We start from the raw sequence: 23,935 nt of genomic DNA, 5'->3' as shown, positions 1-23,935 counted from the left end.
TTCACAATAAACAGCTTGTGTGCTTGCTGTGATTTCTTGAGCTCATAGTAACTTTAAAATTATTTTCCAGTGTTATTCCCTTTTATCCTCTTTTGAACCTTGAATGCTGTTAGAGGCCGTTCAAGTCCACTTTGTTCTGGGGTTGTTTTTTTTTTCTCTTTTAGCCGTCGGGTGCCAGCCTGTGGAGGGGGGAGGGGGGGGGGGGTACTGTCAGGGTTCCTGGGTCGGTGTTCCAGTGTTTTCGGTTTTGTTCATGTTCAGTTTATTTTGCCACTTCCATGTGCTCACTTCCTGCTTTTCCTGTGTTGCTTGTCTTGTGTCATTAGCCAGATTATGTTCAGCTGTGTACTCACCGGTCTCTCATTATCATCCTCATCAGTCTGTGTATTTAAGCCCTCTGTTTCTACTCGTTCACTGTCGTGTCATTGATGTTAATGTCGTCTGTATGTTCAGTTCGTCAACCGGTCAGTCGTTCGTTCGTTCGTTCGTTCAGTCAGTCAGTCAGTCAGTCAGTCAGTCAGCCAGCCAGCCAGCCATTTCCTACCTCTGTACTGTTTGTTCACTCCATCGGCAATAAACATCCACCTTCACCTACCTGCCTGTGAGTCCAGTGTTTGGGTCCTCCTTCTCTCATCCACGACACTACTCCTGACACAGTAAATAAAAGCCTGTTTAGAAAATGTCAGAAGCAGAAAGTTAAAATATTTGTGTTAAACTGAAGAGAGAAAAGGTAAAAAGTTATCAGAAAAAATAATACTCAAGTAAATTACAGACGCCTGAAAGAATTTTAGTCAAGTACAGCAAGAAAACTATTTGTACTTTGTTACTTTCCACCGCTGATTAAGCACAGTTTCAAATAAGATAAAGAAATCAATAAGTAATAGATTTGATCCAAACACTTTTCTACTTTAATTGCACACTGAAATCAATGTGTAACAGATTTCCTTTTATGGTCAACGTCGTCTCCATAATTGGTTTTAGCACCAATTGGCTGCCCCTCTGCTGGCTATCTGAAGCTCACCAACCAGGAAAAAAATTGTCTCTAGTTTTACTCTTTTAGCACAGTGTGAAAGATGAATACTTAATTTGATTGTTTCTGCTTGTATTTACAGTCATGTGTTGGTGTTTGTTATGTAGGTGTGTCAACTTTTTTACATTTTGTATTTTTATTATATTCTCATTGTGTGACCTCCCTATATTTATGTACAGCACTTTTGCGAACTTTATAGTTTTTAAATGTGGTTTATAACTGGATTAGATTGAAGAGGCAGAGCTAAAACTTGTTATTTAGACAGAGTATGAACTGAGGGGCTGCACCAAGTCCTAGAATAAGATAAAGAATCATTACTTTGTCCTGTGAATCATGCCAAGATACACTAACAGAGTCTCTGATTAAAAAACATGGAATATGAAGCAGAATAAGACACCTTTAATATGTGTCATCTCTCAGGTAAATGCTTCAAACATCGCCTCAGCTGTCAAGGAAAACATCTTCAGACGACTTCCTGGACTTTGTCGGCGTTTGAAGAGACGCAGAGTCACTGTCCTGGTAAAAATAAACTGACACCTCAGGGAAGAACCACTCAAGTCCTTTCAAAATAAAGCATGCCACCTGAGTGTCCACTGTGATTCATTTTCAGTGTAACTTGGAGAAGTTCTGTTGGGGGCGGAGTCAGACAAGTCATTCAGGTCAGCTGTGTCAGTGCCCGCGGGGTTCCAGGTGTTCACATTTCTTTCTCCACAGCCTCTGAGTGATAATGCTTTTTAATAAATATGAGAAAACTTTTTGTAAAGAGTTTTTTTTTTGTTTAGATTAAAATATTTCACATAGCACACACAGTATGATACAGACTGAAGCTTTAACACATTGTGAAAGTTAAATATCAAGGAATGTTTGAATAAAAAAAATGCCTACTTTCTGATGTGAATGAGAATTTATAAAGAAGAAAGAAGAAGTGTGGTGAATAATATATGATAATGCAGATGTTAATCATACAAAGTAAACTGGAGCGGACCCTAAACACACTTTGATCCGTGTAATAGATCTTATAATTTGGATTCAGAGAGTTTATAAATGTTGTTGTTCATGCAAAGTCACACACAAATCCGATTTCATTCCATCAGCATGATGTTCAAAATTGAAAGTATATCAGCACTTCACTGAAATGAAAAACAGGAATAATGATAATCAACACTGATATGATGTGAATCACTTTTGTCGATGGTTTTCATTAATGGTTTGATAATGCATCGCTATGAATTATGGAATGTAATTACTTCCTCTCATAAAGGATGCTTTAGTGTCTCCTCTGCAAAAAGAGGTAATAAAGGTAGCACTGAAGCACATTTCCTTTTGAGAGAACTTAACTAGCTCTGACTGTGGCCACAGAGACTTCAGGTTCAGTGTTCAGACGGATCAGGCCTGTTCAGTTTCCACCTGCTGCTGACACAACTCCACGATTCCCTCAGGGATTTGAATTCCAGGTGCAGAATTTTAACCAGGGACAACCTTGGATCAAAGCTGGACAACTGCTCCGCCATTGAGTCCACTTCTCTTGGAGGACGGTGTCTTGTTCTTGGCTGGGAAAGATGAACTCTGAACACTTACACATGTGAGTGAGAAGCGGGGAGAGAAGCTGCTGCCTGCGAGTTTGCTGTAGGAGAAGTGCACTGGCAGAGAGAAGAGAGCTTGAGTTTGACCAGGTACCAAAGCAAATTTTTCATACTGGACAAATAATGTAAATATGACGGTGTATCACAAAAGATTGATATCAAACTGATCACTTGACCTATATTATGTTACTTGCTCTTCAAGTGAATGAACAAATGGCGAAATGAAAAGCCGAACAACAATGCTGTTTTTTTTAGAGAGTCTTAGCTTACATGTGTGTTTATTTCATATTTTCAGTTATTACCTTACACAGCTAAATAAAGCACTCTAAATCGGTTTTAGTTATGCAAGAAAGTGCAATAAACTACAAAAAAATTGAAAATAGTTTTTGTTTTTTTAACATATATTTCTAGTTAGAGAAATTTAAGAGGCTTATCCCTCAAAACTGTAAATACAAAAAAGTTGCACAAAATAGTTTCCCACCACAGGAAATTTATTTTGAGTGTCTTCATAGTTTTATTTTTGAAATACACCAATTTTTATATACTGCAGGAAAAACGAAAACAAATATTATAGTCCTAATTTGCAAAAAAGCAGCATATGCATCTAAATAAATTATTTCCAGCAGTGCAATTTGAGTTCTAAGCATCCCAGACATGACACAGAAAGTCATAAAGTCAAACATAACTTTTAAAAACACCAGTATATGCTCATGAGGCCCTGATGGTAAAAAACTACATTTCCGCGAAAATGACGCCACTTCCGGTTTCGGGGCAGGTAATGCGATAGTTCACGCTGTCGTCTATTGTAACTAGGAAGTGGTATGAACAGCTGATCGGATCGGCAAAGCGTGTTTCTGGAATATTATGTTTTTGTTGCTGCAAGTGCTTTTTATGCAGTTTCTGCAAAGCTATATGTGGAAGGAAACTGTGACCTAGGACAAGCTGATGGCATAAGATGTAAGTACAACTCCTCCGGTTTCATATACAAAAAAAATTATTGCTAGCTTACATGGCTGCAGTGCTACCGGGATTTAAAAGTAGTTGCGCAAAACGGAGCGTGCCCGCTCTGACCGGTTTTAAAGGGTTAAAGCGTGGAAGTACTGACCTTACTTTGAGTTTGATTCTGTAAAAAGTGACAAAAACATTAGCTGTTCACTGCATGGGAAGAAAACATTCTTTTTACAGCGAAACTCCCCCCCCAAACTTCCGAGCAAGCACTGAGTACGCTGCCACGGTAATGTGAAATTCACAGAGAAACTCCCAGATCCTTCCACTGACTGCTGCGACACACCTGCACCAGGGCAAACCTCCGCCTGCCCCACTCCTGCTATACAGGTGAAATAGAGCAAATAGAGAAATAGAGCAACAGGATTGCTGAGTCTTTGATTTTATTTATTTTCTGCTGTGTTTTACTTGCATCTATTTAAAAGAGTGAGTGTAAATGGCCTGCATTTGTATAGCGCTTTTCTAGTCCTTAACATATTTGACATAAGATAAAAAACAACAACAACATGAAATCCAACATACCTGATAAAAAAGGTAAAAGAAAGAAAGGCCTCCAAGTAAATAATTTGCCCACTCCAGCTTCTACGACCAAATACAAACAGTGGGGAAGAGGGTTAGCTCAACCCACCACAACTTCCAAGCTAGCAAGGAGTATATATTCATGCTAGCATTTAGGGCACCTAAAACACATTTATGATACACACATACTACACACTTATAACATTAACCAGCCAGCCCACCAAGATCAGGAGCACCTATCATAGGAGGGGTCTCATGAACGCCATCTTCGACTGGGTCAGCGGCGGATTGCTGATGGATCCATGATAGTGTGCGGTCATCACACTCGCCAATGCTGGAGACGGAATCCACAGTACGGGTGGCAGGAGGTACGCTCCTGTGTCCCCAAAAGATGTCACAGACCCATCCAGGTCAGACTCAGGGGGGCCACTGACAACGCTCACAGCAGGATGTGCAGGATCGTCGTTCAATGTTGTATCCAAGGGCAAAAAGTTAACTTGAAGGAGCAGGTTGCGATGCACCACACGCTCATGACCTTCTTTGTCTCTGATACGGCAGATGTGAAGAGCAGGATCCAAGTCGACTACCGTGTACACAACAGGTCCCCATTTGTCAGAGAGCTTCCTTTTTCCTCTGACTCCCTTGTTTGCCAACAACACCTGGTCCCCTAGTGATAGAGGCAGACCCTTCACCTTTCTGTTGTACTGGTCAGACTGGTGTCTCTGCTCCATCGTGATGTGCTCCTTGGCTTGGAGCATAGCAGAGCACAGGTCATCCATCAGTGACTTGACATAGATATCATAGTCACAAATGGTGTCATCATGAAGGACATCCCGAAACATGAGGTCAATTGGCAACCTTGGGACCCTCCCAAACATCAGGTAGAATGGCGCAAAGCCGGAGGTCTCGTGTGCTGTACAGTTATACACAAACGCTATGGACTGTATCATCTGCGGCCATTTCTGCTTACATCTGGGGGGGGAGGGACCGTAACATGTTTCCAAGGGTGCGATTAAATCTCTCTGTGGTACCATTACCCATGGGGTGGTATGGTGAAGTGTGGGATTTGGCAACACCACCCAAAACCAGAAGCTCTGCAAGCAGCTCACTCTCAAAACTAGCTCCCTGGTCAGAGTGAATGCGCTGAGGGAAGCCATACACACAGAAAAATCCATCCCAGAGCTTTTTAGCAACTCTCTTAGCTGTCTGATCCGGGCAGTGGAATGCATGTGCTAATTTTGTGAAGTGGTCAGTAATCACAAGGACATCCACAGACTTGTTGTTGCTGTCCTCAGCTGACCAGAAGTCAATGCACACAGGTTCCAGTGGAGCACAGGTCTTAATGCTTTCTAACGGGGCCCTAGCTGCTGGCTCTGGGGTCTTGCTGAGAACACACCTGCGGCAATTTCTCACATGATCGCGCACATCCTTCTCTATATCATACCAGAAGAAACGCTGACAAGCCAAGGAGAGTGTGAGTGTGCGAGGTTGACCTTGATGACCAGCATTGTCGTGTATGCCAGACAGCACCACTTGTTTTAGGGAGTCAGGTACCACAAACTGGAATCTCTTGTGTTTGGCCAGTGGGTCCCTCACAACTCTGTAGAGGACACCATTGAGGAATGTGAGCTAATCCCATTGTTTCAGGAGCAGCAACGTATGTTGGTGCTCTGACAAATGGGGACCTGTTGGGTCTGCGCTTACGCTCAACATAGCGGGCTACTCTGGAGATCCCCTGTTTGATGAGACAGGAGATCAGCATGGGACAGCGCATGAAAGACATCACAGTCAGGTGGACTAATGGAGGTCAGGTGACCAGCGAGGGATGTTGCACGCTGGCGAGAAGCAGACTCCCACTCACAGAGGGAAGGCATGTCATCAGTTGACAGAGACACATCAAGCACAGCAGAGGGTGGAGCACTGCGTATCGATTGAGGTTGACAGGTCAAACGGAAGGCATCTTGGACACTGGCATCTTTCACATCACTGATTTGCTCTAGCAGCTCAAAGTAAGGCTCCGACAGGAGGCGCTGGGCCAAAGGCCTCACAAATGGTTCCCTGCTCAGGGTGTCTGCCACGATGTTCAGCTTTCCAGGAGCATATTTGATCTCAAAGCAGTATGGTGCAAGCTTAGAGACCCAACGCTGTTCACAGGCATCCAGCATTGGCTTAGTCAGAATGTATGTGAGAGGATTGTTATCAGTCCAGACAGTGAACCGGTGACCCTGGAGCCAGTGGCTGAATTTATCGCACACAGCCCATTTCAGAGCCAAAAATTCAAGCCGGTGTGCTGGGTATTTGGCCTGACTGCGGCTGAGAGACTTACTAGCAAAGGCTATAGGTCTTGCTCTCTCCTCACCAGTTGGCACCTGGGATAATACAGCACCCAGCCCATCCATGGAAGCATCAGTTGAAAGGATGAATGGCCTCTCAAAATCAGGATGTGCCAGCACCGCACAGCTGAGGAGTGCACCTTTGAGTCCCTCAAATGCCTTCTCGCAAGCAGGAGTCCAGTCTTGAGGGGTGAGCTTACGAAAGGTTCCAGGTTTCCGACTCCCATGGCAGCCTTTAGTCCTCTTCTGACCGGCAGTTAGAGCAAAGAGTGGCTTTGCAATATGAGAGCACCCTGGAATGAAATGCTGGTAAAACATCACCATGCCAAGGAAGGATCTCACTTTCCTCTGAAAAGGGGTGCGACCGTCACCATCCATAAGGTCAGTCTTCTGAAAACTGGCGATAACCCTCACTTTATCCCGATCAACCGAGACACCACCAGCATCCACGACATGACCCAAAAACCTCACATAGCGTCTGAGAAAGTGACATTTTTTCTGCGTCAGCTTCAGATTGCTAGTCCTCAGGCGAGAGAAAACAATCTCGAGACATTTTAGGGCCTCCTCTTCTGAAGGTGCAAACACCAGCAGGTCATCAAGATAACACAGGAGGCTGGAAAAGTTCAAGTCACCAAAGATGCTGAGCATCATCCGCATAAAAGATGCTGGGCTGTTGCATAGACCCTGGGGAAGTCTGTTGTACTCATACAGGCCAAGAGGTGCAGTGAAAGCCATGTACCATCTGTCAGACTCATGGAGGGGAATGTTGTAGAACCTGGATGTGAGGTCCATGGTGCTGAAGAAAGCATTCCCACCAAGGGCAGCAAGGCAGTCAGCCTGATGGGGCAGTGGGTGAGCATCCTTAACGGTTTTGGCATTGAGCCAGCGGAAGTCAGTGCATATCCTCAAGTCACCTGACTTCTTCCAAACCATTACCAGTGGTGCGGCGTATTTGCTGGTGGACTTACTGATGATGCCTTTCATCTCCATGTCTGACAGCACCTCTCGCAACTTATGATAGTGAGCCGGGGGTACTCTGTGATAGGGAAGCCTGAAAGGGTGGTCGTCAGTGAGGTGGATATGATGGACAAAGTCTTTCACCTCACCACAGTCCAGTTTGTCTCTAGAGAACACATCTTGGTAAGTCAACACAAGCCCCACCAATTTCCTCTTCCACCCATCTGACACTTCACAGCCCTCAATGTCAATATCAGCCAACCCAGCGTCTTTGAGTAGCTGTGCAGAGTCAGGCACAGAGTCTGATGAGGGAGGATTGCAAAATGCATGTAAGAAGAAAAATACCTTATACAGAGAATTTATAATGAACAGAAGTACAGAAGCTGAAAATAAATACAAGAAATATAAAAATAAATTAACGAGTATTTTAAGGTCATGTAAAAAGGAATACTATGAAAAATTACTGATTATGAATAAAAATAATATTAAAGGGATCTGGAAAACATTAAATACCATCATCAAAAAGGGCTCGGGGCAGGCAGACTATCCTTCGTATTTCGCAAATAATGATAGAAATATTACTAATATGAGAGATGTGGTAAATGAGTTCAATAAATTCTTTGTAAGTGTTGGGCCAGACTTGGCTGAAACAATTCCTGATATAACAGATTCTGTAGAGAAAGAAACTAGACTCATTGACCGCAATCCTCATTCAATGTTCTTAACGGTGGTGGAAGAAATGGAAATCATTGATATTGTTGGGAAATCACAAACAAAAAACTCTACAGACTCTGACGACATTGATATGGAAATCGTTAAGAGAGTGATAGAGGGCATTTCCAAACCCTTAACACACATTTGCAATTTGTCCTTACAAACTGGTACATTCCCAAAACAAATGAAAACAGCTAAAGTAACACCACTGTTTAAAAATGGTGACAGACACCAATTCACAAATTATAGGCCTGTCTCTCTACTTTCTCAATTTTCAAAAATACTGGAAAAAGTCTTTAGTAATAGACTTGACAAATTTATAGATAAACACAAAATAATAATGGATAGTCAGTATGGTTTCAGATCAAATAGATCAACATCATTGGCATTAATGGAACTGATCGAAAATATCACCAACAATATAGATAAAAGACAATGTATAGTTAGTGTATTCATTGACCTAAAAAAAGCTTTTGACACAATTAATCATGACATATTACTTGATAAACTGGAGTATTATGGCATTAGAGGAGTGGTGTTAGAATGGGTAAAGAGTTATTTGAGAGACAGGCAGCAATTTGTGAAAATTGGGGAATATCAATCAGAGTGTATGGACATTGTTTGTGGAGTTCCGCAGGGGTCAGTATTGGGACCAAAGCTGTTTATCCTCTATATCAATGATATATGTAGAACATCAGATATACTACAGTTTATTCTATTTGCAGATGATACAAATATTTTTTGTGCTGGAGAGAATTTACAGCAGCTTTTGGAAATTGTCACACAAGAAATGATTAAACTGAAAACATGGTTTGATAGAAATAAGCTATCATTAAATTTGGAATTTATGTTATTCGGAAATTGTAAAAAAGATGCAGGAGCAAAATTATTAGTAAACAATGTTGAAATAGAGCAAGTTTCGGATACAAAATTTCTGGGTGTGATAATAGATAACAAAATCTGCTGGAAACCTCACATAAAGCATATACAAGCCAAACTGTCAAGAAGCATCTCCGTACTGAGTAAAGTTAAATATTTTTTGCCTTCCAAATCACTCCGGGTACTTTATTGTTCACTTATATTGCCATATTTGGAATACTGTGTGGAAATTTGGGGAAACACATATAAAACTGCACTTCAACCAATATGTAAAATTAAAAAAAAAAAGCAATCAGGATGATTACTAAAGCAGGATTTAGAGACCATACTAACATCATGTTTTTGAAATTAAAAATACTGAAGTTTATGGATCTTATAAAACATAAAACTGCAAAAATTATGTACAAGGCCAGATACAATATGTTACCAGGAAATATACAGAGGATGTTCTATGACAGAGAAGGAGACTATGAATTGAGGGGGAAATTGAATCTAAGGATTCTTAAAGCACGGTCAAAGGTTAAAACCTTTTGTGTCACTATTTATGGGGTAAAACTGTGGAATAGTTTTACTATAGATCTACAGCAATGCTCAGGAATTAGTAAGTTCATGAAAATACTTCGAAAACTGATTTTGGAAGAATATGATACCGATAAAGATGATCACCCATTGTATGTATAAAAATATCAAATTATATCCAAATTATATCAATCACGGTAGCCATGTTTATATAGGTTCTCCTCGTGTATTGTGTGGAGTATGTGATGATGGGAATTAGGTGAATTATGTGGGATCAATAAGATGTTGAGCAGGGGTAGGAATTAATAAGTATGTTCATACTTCTTCCTACTCCTTTTCAGACCAAACATTGTTACATTATGTCAGACGATTTTGTTTTATTTCATTATTTTTATTTTTTTGTTTATCTGAACACATACGTGTGTGTGTGTATATCTACATATATATTCGTATCTGTAAATGAAAATATATGTAGTGTGTATATATTGTTTTTTTGTTTTATATGTCTGAAACAAATAAAGATACAACAATACAATACAAAAAAAACTGGTATGCTGGTCAGTCAGAGTCTCGCAGAGACCTTGAGTGATGGGCAGGTCCTCTACAGCAATACAAGGAAAGACATCCGCAGTCTTAGCATTGCGACGAAGTGTCACAGGGCTCTCTGTTGGGTTAAGGACTTTCATAGGGACCCAACGATCTCCCCACATGGGTGTTATAATGTTCCCCACCATTATATTCTTTGGAGTGGAACGGGTTGACGTGGGTTCCACAATGGCAGTACTTTCTGGAGACACAAGGGCAGAAGCTGGCAGCTTTCCCCAAACTACATATTATTTTTGTGGCAGGAGAGTGACACTCTTCCGCAACCTGACTGTACCTACTTTATCTGGCATCACAGGAGCAGACCACCGTGAGATACAACTCAGCAACTGCAGGAAGTCTTCACAATCAGTGCCAGTGTAATTGGAGTTAATAAGCTCCCAGTAATTTGTATCAGCCTTCATCTTCTGAATGATGGGCCGGATCACATTGCTCCCCACAATGAGTTCATCTTTTTGCCCAGGAACCACAAACGTTGGCACAAGCAACCTAGACCCATATATTTCCAAATCACAGATGCATTTGGGTTGTGTGAGAAGGCCACCGCAACCAACCAGCACCACATTTTCAGAGACCTGCTGCGGAATCAGAGCAACACCAGCAGCTCTTAGCTTGTAATCAGCCTCTTCACTTAGTGTGCATGACATAATTCCTGAATCAAGCATGCCTGTTAAGGACCACCGGCCACTGACGGACACTGGGGTGTAAAACAACTCACTAGCCCTGCCAACTCTTTGTGAACCCATAATAACAGTCTTCTCATCAGAGAGGCCACTACAGCAGTTAACATATATGGTTTCTGGATCTGTTACATTTGTGAGGGTTTCATTAACACTGCCCATGCTACCCCTCTCGTTACATGGGCTGGCTAGTTTAAAGCAGCATTGGTGGGAGGAGGGACTGAAATGCTTTGTTTCTGGCGCAACTGTGGGCATTCACGCCTCATGTGTCCAGGGTCAAAGCGGCTGTGGCATAGCTTGTACAGCCTACAATGCAAATGGGTTGTGTGTTCATGTGAGCCACACACTCTGCAAGAAGCACGATAAGCACTGCGGTGCCCATGGGAATGACCCGTGGGTTGTGGGCACCTAGGACCAGTGGCTAGTGATGCAGTGCACATGGACAGAACCTTGTCAAACAGTGCTACCATCTGTTGAACATCTGGCTCAGCTGGAGGAGGGCCGGAAACTGGCAAAGATTGGAGCATGACATGAGGAGTCGAGGGAGGACAAGCCGAGGGCTGCTGCACACTTACCATGTCACCAGAAGAGAGAGGCTGACATGTGTCTGCAGAGGGAACAGAGGGCATAGGGTACGAGGCTGGCTCATGTGTTACTGGGACTGCTTGAGCACTACTGGAGTGGGGCTGGCTGTTAACAGTAACAGGGCTCAGATGTGGGATGGACAGACATGCTGTATTATGAGACAAAACACTAGACTGTCTTACTTTCCTCACATAGTTGTCCAGACGGTTCTGAACCTCAGCCGCAGTCCATTCCTCAGGAGCCTTCAGTTGAAAAGACAAGGCAAGACTGTGATCAGGACAGTGATTAATGAACATCGAAACAACCTCACCACTGGGGTCCTCTACCAGTTTGCCACGCCTGCGGAGACACTCATCAGCAGCGTCAATGGACTTGTTCAACTGGATCCAGTAATCCATGGCATTCTCACCTGGTCGTGGCACAGTACTGTAGAAATCTTTCATGGGCAGGCTGGAATATGTCAAGTCGCTGAAGTTAGATCTCAGTATGTCAAACACAGGAGTGATAAGATCATTCCCATTCAACTCAGGGCGGCAACGAAGTGACACCTTGACCACATATCTGGCATTATAAACTAGTTTTAAAAAGAGACTTTTTCATTTGATTACATTTTATATGATGGATTATGCAGAAAAAGTAGAATTGGGCTGAAAGATCTATCGCTTTATTACCTATTCAGGTTGTAAATCATGTTTTTAAAACGTAACTTAGTAACTAATTACTTTTGAAAATAAGTAATCAGTAAAGGAGCAGGATTACTGGTTTGAGACCGGATGTAGGGTTGTACATTTCCGATAGTTTTACTTTGCGGTCAATCGCTACTACGAAGATTTACTCCAAAATCATGTCCAAAACTCGAAAACGGAAAGATCGCGTTAAGTTACAAAGAGCAGAAGGTGGGAACACTCACCACTGTTGTGTCATAAAAAATCTAATGATCAATTTAAAGAGTTTAGATCGATCAGTTGTTTACGTCACTCAACACAAGCAGAACTGCATCACTGCAGCAGAAGACACATCGTCCACATTCAGAAGCACATCTCTGTATAGTGACTGGTCTTGTGATTTAAACAGGCAAATGTTCAGCATTCAAACTACAGGTGAAGAATAGTCAAACCAGATGTTTCCCGTTAAGTCGATATCAGCTAGTCAAGTACACACCTACACAACATGTTAACAAACCGTGAAAAAAAGCCACACAAAAAATGAACGATTGCTGGTAAGGGTTTCTATACATTAGTATTTACGAAGGGTATGTTGTGACTTACCTTCCAAATTACAGTGGTCCCTCGCTATAACGTGGTTCACCTTTCACCTCGCTGTTTCGCAGATTTTTTAGCGCACGTTTGCATGCTTTTTTTTTTACGTCACCTTGTGTCCTGATCGCTGCAGACGATCTCCTCCGTGACGTCTCTCCTGTACAGTACAGAATCGCTGCATCGATCACTAGCAGTGTGACTCTGAAGTGCAGTGGATGTCGACGAAACGTTTTGCACTGTCAAAAAATAAAATTGGCTACTTGATTTCACCTATCGCTGCTTATTTTTAGAACATAACACCCGCGATAAACGAGGGACAGCTGTTTACAGATACTGAGAAATATAACATTTGAATCCCTTTTCTCTTTTGCTCTGAGGCGCGGGGGAAAAAATCAACAAGTCGATGAAGATAATTTACAGATATATTGGGTAAATGCCCAAGACATCTATAGAAATGTAAATCGCGGCTTGATTCATTCATTTTCTTAACTTGTTTTGGACCGTAAACAAAGCGCGAATAGGACACCGGAAACAAAGCTCCCCACAGGAGTTTCCGCACCGGAAGTAGCATATGCTAACGTGCACATAGTTTTTTTTTAGTTTTTTTTTAACGTGCTCATAGTCTATCACCTGATTTCAACAGCAGCTGACGTAGGCCGTGTCCCAATTAACAGCGGCCTCCCATGGACGAACATGATAGAGCCTGCCTGAAACTAGGAGAAAAATTGAAACGGGAGTGGCATCCAGGGAGGGAAACGTGGGTGTACGGGGCACGGGAGCCAACCCTGATGCGCGGCCTGTGAAATGCGACCCAGGGGTACTCTGGGACCCCCGGGGTCCGGAGCTGCCCCGAAGGGGAGCACAAGGGTTAAGCCCACGTTGGCAGCTTCAGTGCTAGCATAGCCATGGTCACTGACTTTAGCATGCGACGACGTCTTAACATTGGGGTTTGACGGCACAAATTGCAGCTTTGCATTCTTAATAACCTTTTAGACAAATTGCATCAATATGATTGTATTTGGTCCCCCTTTACAAGCTGGCTTTCTGTAACTTGAAGAACAGAGGAGTAATGACAGAGTGGTGGTGTGGGAATTGGTGTGCGAAGAAAGAATAGGATAACTTCCCTTTGTTTTGTTTTTTGTTGTTGTTCTGTTGTTTTTGTTTGTTTGTTTTTAAACTATTTATTTATGTAGTTATCCTTAAGCTCTGTTATTGAAGTTTAAAATGAAATAAATAAAAATTGTTGATGATAAAAAAAAGTTTAAACTTCAAAGCTCATGCATGCATGCACATCCAGTGCTCAGTGTCTAATTGTGTGTTTGTGTTTTTACCTTTTTGCAGTAGCGCAGTGAAACATTTGGGCGGTGGATAAATAATGGAAAATAAAATTCAGACTACAGACGGCTTCAGGTGAGTACACATGGTGCACAAGGACCAAAGCTCACCTCAACCTGGACAAAATGAATTATTTTACACTGATACTGTAAACTTTTGTTTGTGTGTCAGGTTTCCATACATCGGAAACAGCTGCTGCATCTGTAATTCTGTCCATCCCGAGGAGAGTCCACACTCTACATCAGATCCTTGGCTCACCTATAATGACGCACAGGTGCTGCACACAACTGGATCTGCAGCTTGTGAGGAACAGCAGCACTCAGCCTACATCCTGTTTTACAAGATTAACGTAAGAAGACACAGCATCTCATCCTGAAGTGAGAGAATGGCACGCCAGCTGCAGCCTAATCCAATCTCTCTTCTTTTCTTTTTTCGGTGCCCAGACACCCTTCAGTTTCATCATGTCATCCCTAACAATACAATGTAGAGTTGGATGGAGGATGAAGACAGCAGAGAGCAAAAGAAACAGGTAAGAGCAGACAGGTAGTCAGAGTTAACAAAAACTTTTAAAGCCAGTGTAGCTTCTGTTTTGAACACATTTATTGATGACAATTTTACATAAATAAGCAGTGTGTTATACTGTTATCAGATGTGGAGTCTCACGAACCACTTTAATAGTGACTTGTGTCTCAAATACTGTTTATTTGTCTTAGTTACAGATAGTGAAATAAAAATGGAACGAGAAGCGTAGGATTTTGAATTGATACCATTGGTGCATCTACTAAAGTTCTGGGGTCAGTTTGAATATCAGTGACCTTGACCTTGAGTTCAAGTTTTCTGAAAATCTTGTGAATGCTACAACTCTGTGACGAGAAGTAAGTCTCCTAGGTCTTTAAATTTGTATATAGGTGAATCTAGTAGGAAGCTGAAGGGTTGCACTGCGGGCCATCTGTAGAGGTGTAGAGTCAACAACCTGTCTGTGAACGTGGACAAAACAAAAGAGATTGTTGACTTCAGGAGAGCACAGTGGGATCACTGCCCACTTAACATGAATGGATCCTCTGTGGAGGTCGTCAAGAGCACCAGATTTCTTGGTGTCCACCTGGCGGAGAACCTCTCCTGCTCCCTCAACACCAGCTCCATAACCAAGAAGGCCCAGCAGCGTCTCTACTTCAAGCAGAAGCTGAGGAAAGCCCATCTCCCACCATCCATTCTCACCACCTTTTACAGTGGGACTAACAAGAGCATCCTAAGTAGCTGCATCACTGTCTGGTATGGTAACTGCAGCGTATTAGATCGCAGTACCCTACAACGGATTGTGAGAGCAGCTGAGAAGATCATTGGAGTCCCTCTCCCCTCCTTATAACACCCGCTTGCTGGAGGACCCCACACAGCCTTCAAACACACTCTTCACCCTGCTGCCTTCTGGAAAGAGGTCCCAGAACATCCGGGCCCTCGCTACCAAACTACGGAAAAGTTTCTTCCCACAAGCCGTCAGACCCCTGAACACTCAGTGACTGCACTGGCACACGCACACCTTCACACATGTCACTACCAAGCACTTATCTGCAGTATCTCACACTCATACACATACATACAGACACCAAGTTACTTTTGCACAATACTCAGCATTTTGCACATTTCCATTGTCTTGTGTCTGTATCGTCCTGTTCTGTCTAGTTTTGCACTGTTTTGTCTTGTTTATTTTTGCAATTTATGCACACTGCACTTTATGTAGTCCTGGGTTTGTCCGTATATGTCATATATAGCACCAGGGTCTCGGAGGAACGCGGTCTCATTTCACTCTGTACAGTACCTCTGCACGTGGTTAAAATGACAATAAAAGCCACTTGACTTGACCTGTTTTTGTAGCAGTTGCTTGGAGACGAGCACCATACAGTTCAAATGAGCATACATTCCAAAATATGCAAATGAGCCCCATACATCATAATGCTGATGTTTGCTGTTCAGGGTATGAACGTTCTATGCTGAAAGTTTATAAATATACAACCTTTGACTGCTTGTTTTCAGTTGAACTTTTGCAAAGCTGAGGAGATTTTGGCTGCGATCACATCAAGTCCAAAGATGTTTAAACTTCTTTTTCACAGAAAGGTAAGTTTGAAGAGACTCGCAGCACATTTCTCTGAATGTTTTCTTATGGTAAATAAGCATTTTTGAAACTTTTAAGGAAGCTTCTTGGATGATTTCTGTAAAAACTGAATTTTGAATCCAAATGAAGGCTATTGTATTTTCTTACCATATACTTTGTTTTATGCCATTACTGATGTTGCTTTTCTTGTTTCTAAACAGAAATCACACAAACAAAACGTGGCAGAGATGGAAATTCCTTCTACGTCTCATCAGAGGTAAAGAAATGCGCCGCTCTTTAATGCTGCTGGAGATATTTATAGCAGTGGTTTAGTTGGAGCTGTTTTATTTCCCTTTTATTGGTGTTTTGTATTTACATCTTTTTTACTACTTCTAGTCTTGTCTATAATTTCTATTGATTCAGAGATTAGCGTTTGAAAATGTAGAGTGTAAATGTACAAAATACATGATTTTGTTCCATTACAGTTATTAATTTTTATCTGCAATCTCCAGCATGTACTCCTTGTTAAAAATTTCCACTTTGAAAAATAACATTTACACTTTTGTCCTCATCAGCATCCCGGATGCTTGTGTTGCTGAAAATGGTCAAAAGAAGAAGAGAAAATGGAGACACCTCTGCTGTTCCTCGGTTTGCTTTTACACGAAACATATGAAATGCACATTCTCTTTAAATTGCACTTGTTAATTTAAAGTGACTTTACTTTTTTAATAAACTTATGTTTGTTCGTCCTCTGCAGCAAACTGACAGCGATGCAGAGGCAGAGAGCAACACTGTGAAGACACAAAAAAAGTGTCGCTGGTTTCTTTTTAAATTCTGGAAGGTATGTTTTATGGAAAGAGTCACTGTCATCAAGCATTTACTCACCACAGTTAAATGCGAAGAATTAAGAGCAATTTAGCACATCCATGTCCTCAAATTAAGTTCAAAGATGTTTAAAGGTTGTTTTTTTTTTCACAGAAAGGTAAGTTTGAAGAGACTTGCAGGATGTTTCTCTAAATATTTTTTATGGTAAATAAGCATTTTTGAATCTTTTAATGAAGCTTGATGGATGATTTCTGTAAAAACTGAATTTTGATCAGAACCAAATGAAGGATTTTGTATTTCATAGGACAAACTTTAAAACTCAATTTAAAGCATGAATAAATTGTTTTTAATTTATTTAAAGATATTCCTATATATCTGCTTCATGAGCTGACAGCTCACTGAAGTGATAAATAATATGAAATAATACCAAATTTTCTAACTGGACACTTTTCATGGAGAGACTCCCTTGGTATGTTTGTTTTATGCCATTACTGATGTTGGTTTTCTTGTTTCTAAACAGAAATTACACAAACAAAACGTGGCAGAGAAGGAAATTCCTTCTACGTCTCATCAGAGGTAAAGAAATGCGCCGCTCTTTAATGCTGCTGGAGATATTTATAGCAGTGGTTTAGTTGGAGCTGTTTTATTTCCCTTTTATTGGCATTTTTCTTCCACCTTGTGTATTTACATCTTTTTTACTACTTTTGGACGTCCTCCAAAATGTTTCAACTTCAAAGCTCATGCATACATGCGCATACACTGCTCAGAATCTTGACATCTTTCCTAATTTTGTGTTTGTGTTTTTACCTTTTTGGAGCAGTGTAGCATGCGGTGGGAAAAAAATAGAAAGTCAAACTGGGACTATAGACTGCTTCGGGTGAGTACACGTGGTGCACAAAGACTCACTTTGTCAAAGTGGAGAAAATGAATTATTTTACACTGATACTGTAAACGTTGTGCGTGTGTGTCAGGTTTCCAAACATCGGAAACACCTGCTACATGAACTCCTGCCTGCAGAGCCTCCTCAACATTGAGGAGTTCATAAGAGACATCAGGCGTCAGGGGGTTTTGTGGAGCACAGATCCAGAAGCTCAGCTCTTAAGGTGCGCTACGTCAACCTTCTACTTTCTTCAAAAACCTGAAGAACAAAGAGATCTAACAGCAGAAATGTCTGTTTACCCTTCCTTTCTACAGAAGGCTCATTGATGTCAGGGACTGTCACGAGTCAACAGATTATGGCCTTAAAGATCACCACCTAAGAGCTTTTAAGAAGGCATTCAGCAGTCAAGCTCCTGAATACACCGGCAGTGCACAGAAAGTGCGTCAGCTATTTGGACATTTCGTTTTTTGCTTTACCTTCTGATTTTGATGTACTGTTTTAAATCTCTCTGCTTTTCTTTCAGGACGCTCATGAATTCCTAACATTATTCCTCGATGAGGTCAAAAGGCTCACACCTCACCTGGAGAGGAACGCAGCTCTCCTGGGCCAAAGTTATAGCTGCCCAGTAGAAGACCATCACATTTTTAAAATGGAAAACATGAGGACATGCAAGAGGTAAGCCTGTCTTTCAGAAACGCAGAGCTGGTTGCAATATTTTCATATACCTCTTTTCCACGTACCTGATCTTTACTTTAACTACGTTACTCCTGAAATGTGTAGCTGCGGTCACCAATCATCACAGCAAGAGGAATTCACCAGCTTGTCTCTAGACCTTGTTCCAGAGGGGTCTATTATAAACATGTTAGAGACATACTTGAAGGTAAGATCACAAATTCCAATAGAGTTGTCGTATCAGCGATCTTAACACACTTTTTTGTTAGTGTTTGTGTGCATGTGTGTGTGCATATGTTGAGATTTCTTTCTACCATAAAGCCTGTTTTCTCTGTGCTGTTGTTCAGGAACAAGAAATAGAATTTCGCTGTGATTGTGGAGGGACGGCCTCAGAACTGAAGTCGTCTTTTGATACACTGCCAAGGTGAGTAAGGTCACATCAGAATTGATCGACTGACCAGGTTTCCAAACTGTGGCGCATCAAATATCAGAGTTCTTCGAGACAATACTTGAGCAGTCGTTTTCTCCCATCTTCTGTTTGTGTTTGACACTCATTCTTCTTATTTTCTACCTTGTTTGTGTTTTTTTTCTTTTCTGCCAGAGTTCTGATCTTGCATCTGAAGAGGTTTGGCTTTACACAAACCTACAAGATTAAGAAGGTGGATGACCCCGTCAGGCTGCAGAGGGACTTGGTGGTGCCATCCAATCAGGTAAAAACAGACTGCAGAACGTCTCAGGCTACGTCCACACTAGCCCGGATAGATTTGAAAACTCCGTGTCCACACTGGCGTTTTCAGTCATTTTCAAATAGTTGTGCGTCTGCATTGAAACGGCCGAAAACGCTTACGTTCCAGTCCTGCGCATGCGCAAAAGTGAGTGAGAATTACAGAATTTGAAGAAAAGCTATCCGGAGCATGTACAAACTGATATTAATCTTTTTTAGGGCTGTCAAAGTTGAGAGCAATCAAAACAACTGCTGTCTAATGCACTCGGCTTATCTTTGTTTAATTGCTCACATGACTGCATCACATGACCAAAATGCGTCATCGTTTTAGAAAGTCTGCGTTTTCGAGTGTCCACACTGCGATGGGACAACTCCGTTTTGAAATGTATGCGTTTTCGAGAGGAAACGCCGTCTCGGTGTGGACGGGAGGTCAAAGCGGAGAGAAAACGATGCGTTTTCAAACGAAAACGCATTAGTGTGGACGTCGCCTCAGCAAATCAGCTTAATTATGGCACTGATGTGAGACTTTATGAAACTAACACTCTTTGGATTTGTTCCTTCTCAGGGTGGTGGCTGTTATAGTCTTTGCAGCATCATCAGTCATTATGGAGGCACAGAGTCAGGTAAAACAACAGACTTGTGACAAACAGAAAATGAAACTTGCTACTTTTCAGTGAAGGACTCACACACAAAAGCTTTTGATGTTCTAAGAAGCACTAAGTCAAAATCACTGTTTGCTTGAATCAGTTGACTTCCAGAAGTTGGATTCATTTGTCTTAATGTGATTTCAGGACACTACATCTGTAGTTCTGTCCATCCTGAGGAGAGTCAGCACTCTACATCAGATCGCTGGCTCACCTATAATGACGCACAGGTGCTCCACACAACTGGATCTGCAGTTTGTGAGGAACAGCAGCAGTCGGCCTACATCCTGTTTTACAAGAGAAACGTAAGAAGACACAGCATCTCATCCTGAAGTGAGAGAATTTTTAAATGTCCTGTTACCTTGTTAACCAGTTTTGTCTTCATTCTCAGTTCTGAAACAGGAAATGGAAGGAAGGAAGGAAGTTAAGGTCATCATCATGCTGAGAAGGAAAAGCAGTCGTCCCAGCCCACCATCGCACACTGGAGGACAAGTATAGGTAAGTATTGCCCTCAGGAGGAAGGGTCCTGCCAGAGAGCCTGGTCCTCCCAAGATTTCTTCCTCCAGGAGGGAGTTTTTTCTTGCCACCGTCGCCCCACATTCACTGGTCTCATCAGCAGGGACATTTTTAACCTCCTAAGACCTGAACTTTCATGGCATGCATTTTTAATTCCTCTGTGCCATTTAGGTTGATTGGGACCCGATGAAGGTAAAAACCAAGACATCAGATTCAGACTATCTTTTTTTTGTTTCTCAAAAGAATGAGATCCACATATGAGGACATTCATTTTAAATTTCGATTGAACAGTGGCAGTGTCATGTCCTCCCTCATAAGTGGATATCAGGTTTTTGAAGAGCAAAATTTTGTATTTTGGTCTAGACAACCCAAAATGTTATGTCTACATATGTGGACACCAGGTCCTAGGAGGTTAAAACAAAATCTACTAGAGATCGTCCTTTTCTGGACCAGTGTTTGGCTTGCTCTCTGGGAACAACAAATTAGTGCTGTCAGCGTTAACGTCATTAGGTAAAATGACGTTAACGCTGACAGCACTAATTTGTTGTTATTATTATTAATATTATTATTAATTTATTTGTAAAATAAATTAAATTAAAAAAAAAACAAAGAAATGATTTAATTCTTTATTTTATTTTGTTTTATTAAAATCAAAATAACAACAAAAACAAAAATAACTAATAAAAAAATATTAAAAGTATTCAGCAGTGTTTTGTGAAATTTGTAATGAGCCTTAGTTAAGTTGATGTCACAGAAGTTTCTGAATCATTTAGATTGTTCAACAAACTGATTCACTCAGGTAAAGATGGTGAGCTGGAGCAATGGTACCCTTGGAGTTCAGTTTAAGTTTTCAGACAAATATTCCCTCGATCAGTTGCAGCTTCTGCTTTTAAATAAATGATTTAGCTGCAAATGTTTAGCTACAGGTAGCAAAGTCCAAAAGTGACACCAGCCAAACATGCAAAAAATGCAAGATGGTGGTGCGCACAGATACAGCGGCTCTATGCTCTCCACTTACCCAATTTCACTGTGCAAGAAACTGCACAATGACAATAAAAAGCTCTAAGTCTAAAACAGTTTCCTGTCCAGTAAAATCGGGCAATTATTCGCTCCAGAGTTTTATCCTACTCCAGGTGAGCAGCCATCGACTTGTAATGAGCCAGCTAAAACAATAATTTCTCAGTGGCTCTTCTGGCACCAACAAGTGGGTGTGTTCTTCCATCGTGCAAGTGTCACGACACACTGAACATGGTCTGAACATGGATTTTCCCTCGATATGTCTTTTCCACCAGTACTATGGGGTATTTGTGAATATCCATGACTGACCCGGCCAGGTGGCCAGCTGGTCTTTGGACAGGGTCACGGCAGTTTCAAGGTTCAACAAAATCCCTTTCACTGACAGACTGAAGGAAAGCTCCTCAAAAATGGAGGGTCTTCAAGCTCCTCAGTGGCAGGAAAAGGTTTCCCGGACCCAGTGTTGTATATTTGTTTCCCAAAAGATTGAACTAGTGGAGAGAAATCAGGTTCTGAAACCATCCAGAGGACAAAGTCTCCAACTGGTTTGTGGAAGTCCAGTTTCTCCAAATTAATCAGCGGGTGAAATGTCTCTTCATGGATGGTTTTGATTCTGTTGTTATTCACGAACAAAGCCCTCAAAGCAGCATATGAAAGAAAGTCATCTTTCATTGTTGTCTCCAGCGTGTTAAAAGAGAGATCGAGCTCAGTGATGAGTTTTGAAGCGGCTGCAGGGACTTCTCCAAGGTTTTGGCTCGAACAGTCGAAGGATGTTGTTCACAGTGGTGACACTGTTGACTGGTGATTGACAAGCACTGAGATACTAACATGACAAACACAAGAAACATCATGACTTATTCTCCTGAGTGCCTGCAAAACACAAAATCAAACTCAAAGCTTTTCTCTCAGGTGCTGGTGTGGCACAATCTAATGATAAAAAAGGTCATGCTAACAGCTTTTGGAGCACAAAATGCATTACAGGTAAACCCAGTACCCAAACATGTTAACAAGGATAAAGAAAAAATCTGAAACAAAAGCAGGTAGTGTGGTGATTTATGTTGTGAGGATGCTTTCACTCCCATCAAAGTCACCCAGTGTTGAGAACCCAAATGAGCCCAAAAACCTCAAGTGGCTGCAACCAACAGCGAACGTCAAGAAGTGGATACTTGCATGTTGAGCCAGAAACATGCAGAAAACCCAAAAGAGGCAAGACAGCACATCTTGGTCCCACTCAGGCAGTACGAACACCTGGAAAGAGGAGCCCACAGTTCAGACCCAAGGTCACTGGTAAGGACACCAGCCAGTTATAAGTCTAGTTTTAATTTTCATTTTAGTGTTATGGCCTTTCTAAGGGTGGCCAGACCATAATATGAGGGTGATCCACCCCTGTCTGACCCCAAGCAGCACATCACACAACCAGTACAATTTTGATGGTGATTTTTTTTTCACAGTGATTGAATTCTAACAAAGGAAAGGAGCGAACTATAGCTTCGGGGTGGACCCCAAAACAACAAACAAAAGGGACCGTATCTAAAGGATGTACAAAACTTATTTATGAAAAGAATAAAACCAAATGACAATGTCTTATCTCCCTAACTAAGAAAAACATGAGAAAAGGGTAATCAAATAAAAAGGCAGTCCACCCCTACATGCTCCTGTATAAAGAGACGGGTAACACAAAGCCTGCAGGTTGAGGTCCATGGCAGTGTCATCTTATATGTTGTCTCCAGGTCATTAGCCAATCTGTATGGGCCGTCCCATGGATGCACCAATCACGGAAAGGCACCTGCACACTCAGATTTACATATGAGACAACATTACGACAACAGTCGTAACATTAACTAAAAATGTTTTTCACCATCTCGTTTTAACTTCTGGTTTAGCTTCAGCTAACTAAAACTAAATGGACCTTGGAAATAATCACATCTTAATAGAGTGAACCATAGACTGTATAAAAGATAGGACCATTGCAACTTGACTGCAGCACTTCACCCTTTTACATAGTCCCAGCTCTTCTCTGTCATGTTGTATGGTGCTGCAAATGTCTTCAGTTGGTGAAAGGTCTGGGCTGCTGGTGTCTTGTTGTGCTTGCTATGCATCCCTGACTCGTTTCTTCTTTCTGCATCAAGTAAGGAATGTAGTGAAAGTTCCCAAGAGGTTAAAAACACCACTGAAAAAATGCCATCAGACCTGAGTTGGGACACTTGGATTATGGAGCTTCTGGACCAAGAGAGTGGATGGGAGCATGTGTTTAACAAGTAAGAGTATAACGTCCCCCAAAATGTCCCTAACTAAGAAAAACATGAGAAAAGGGTAATCAAATAAAAAGGCAGTCCACCCCTACATGCTCCTGTATAAAGAAACAGGTAACACAAAGCCTGCAGGTTGAGGTCCATGGCGGTGTCATCTTATATGTTGTCTCCAGGTCAAGGAGACAACATATAACATAGATAGACAGACAGATTTCAAAATAGCCAGCTGGAATGTTAAGGGGTTGAATAACGGGATTAAGAGGAAGAAAATATTAACATATCTAAAGTTATTGTAACCCACCTAAAATTTGCCTCATG

At 41.6% G+C, this 23,935-nt stretch overlaps 2 protein-coding genes across 4 annotated transcripts; both read left to right on the top strand.

Moving 5' to 3' along the window:
* Nucleotides 1-13,287: 13,287 nt before the first annotated feature.
* Nucleotides 13,288-16,338, top strand: LOC308384163 (uncharacterized protein). 3 transcript variants are annotated; one of them, XM_080862550.1, is made up of 6 exons: nucleotides 13,288-13,533; nucleotides 14,008-14,076; nucleotides 14,173-14,350; nucleotides 14,445-14,530; nucleotides 16,033-16,113; nucleotides 16,312-16,338. In XM_080862550.1, exons 2-5 carry the CDS (start codon nucleotides 14,042-14,044, stop codon nucleotides 16,034-16,036), a joined length of 303 nt encoding a protein of 100 aa, XP_080718676.1. In that variant the 5' UTR covers nucleotides 13,288-13,533; nucleotides 14,008-14,041; the 3' UTR covers nucleotides 16,037-16,113; nucleotides 16,312-16,338. The 3 variants fall into 3 exon arrangements, with proteins under 3 accessions (XP_080718676.1, XP_080718675.1, XP_080718677.1); XM_080862551.1 differs by having other exon boundaries at nucleotides 13,292-13,423; XM_080862549.1 differs by having other exon boundaries at nucleotides 13,288-14,076.
* Nucleotides 16,339-16,669: 331 nt separating this feature from the next.
* Nucleotides 16,670-20,842, top strand: LOC308384859 (ubiquitin carboxyl-terminal hydrolase 37-like). Its single transcript, XM_080863490.1, has 13 exons — nucleotides 16,670-16,738; nucleotides 16,848-16,931; nucleotides 17,436-17,491; nucleotides 17,736-17,792; nucleotides 17,887-18,018; nucleotides 18,110-18,233; nucleotides 18,319-18,470; nucleotides 18,576-18,675; nucleotides 18,815-18,891; nucleotides 19,069-19,177; nucleotides 19,757-19,814; nucleotides 19,983-20,140; nucleotides 20,227-20,842. Exons 5-13 carry the CDS (start codon nucleotides 17,915-17,917, stop codon nucleotides 20,230-20,232), a joined length of 888 nt encoding a protein of 295 aa, XP_080719616.1. The 5' UTR covers nucleotides 16,670-16,738; nucleotides 16,848-16,931; nucleotides 17,436-17,491; nucleotides 17,736-17,792; nucleotides 17,887-17,914; the 3' UTR covers nucleotides 20,233-20,842.
* Nucleotides 20,843-23,935: the final 3,093 nt, after the last annotated feature.

Source organism: Rhamphochromis sp. 'chilingali', assembly GCF_963969265.1.
Source record: "Rhamphochromis sp. 'chilingali' genome assembly, chromosome: 17".
Classification (NCBI taxonomy): domain Eukaryota; kingdom Metazoa; phylum Chordata; class Actinopteri; order Cichliformes; family Cichlidae; genus Rhamphochromis; species Rhamphochromis sp. 'chilingali'.
Note: the sequence above shows the minus strand (reverse complement) of the source record. Positions and strands in the feature narration are given on the sequence as shown.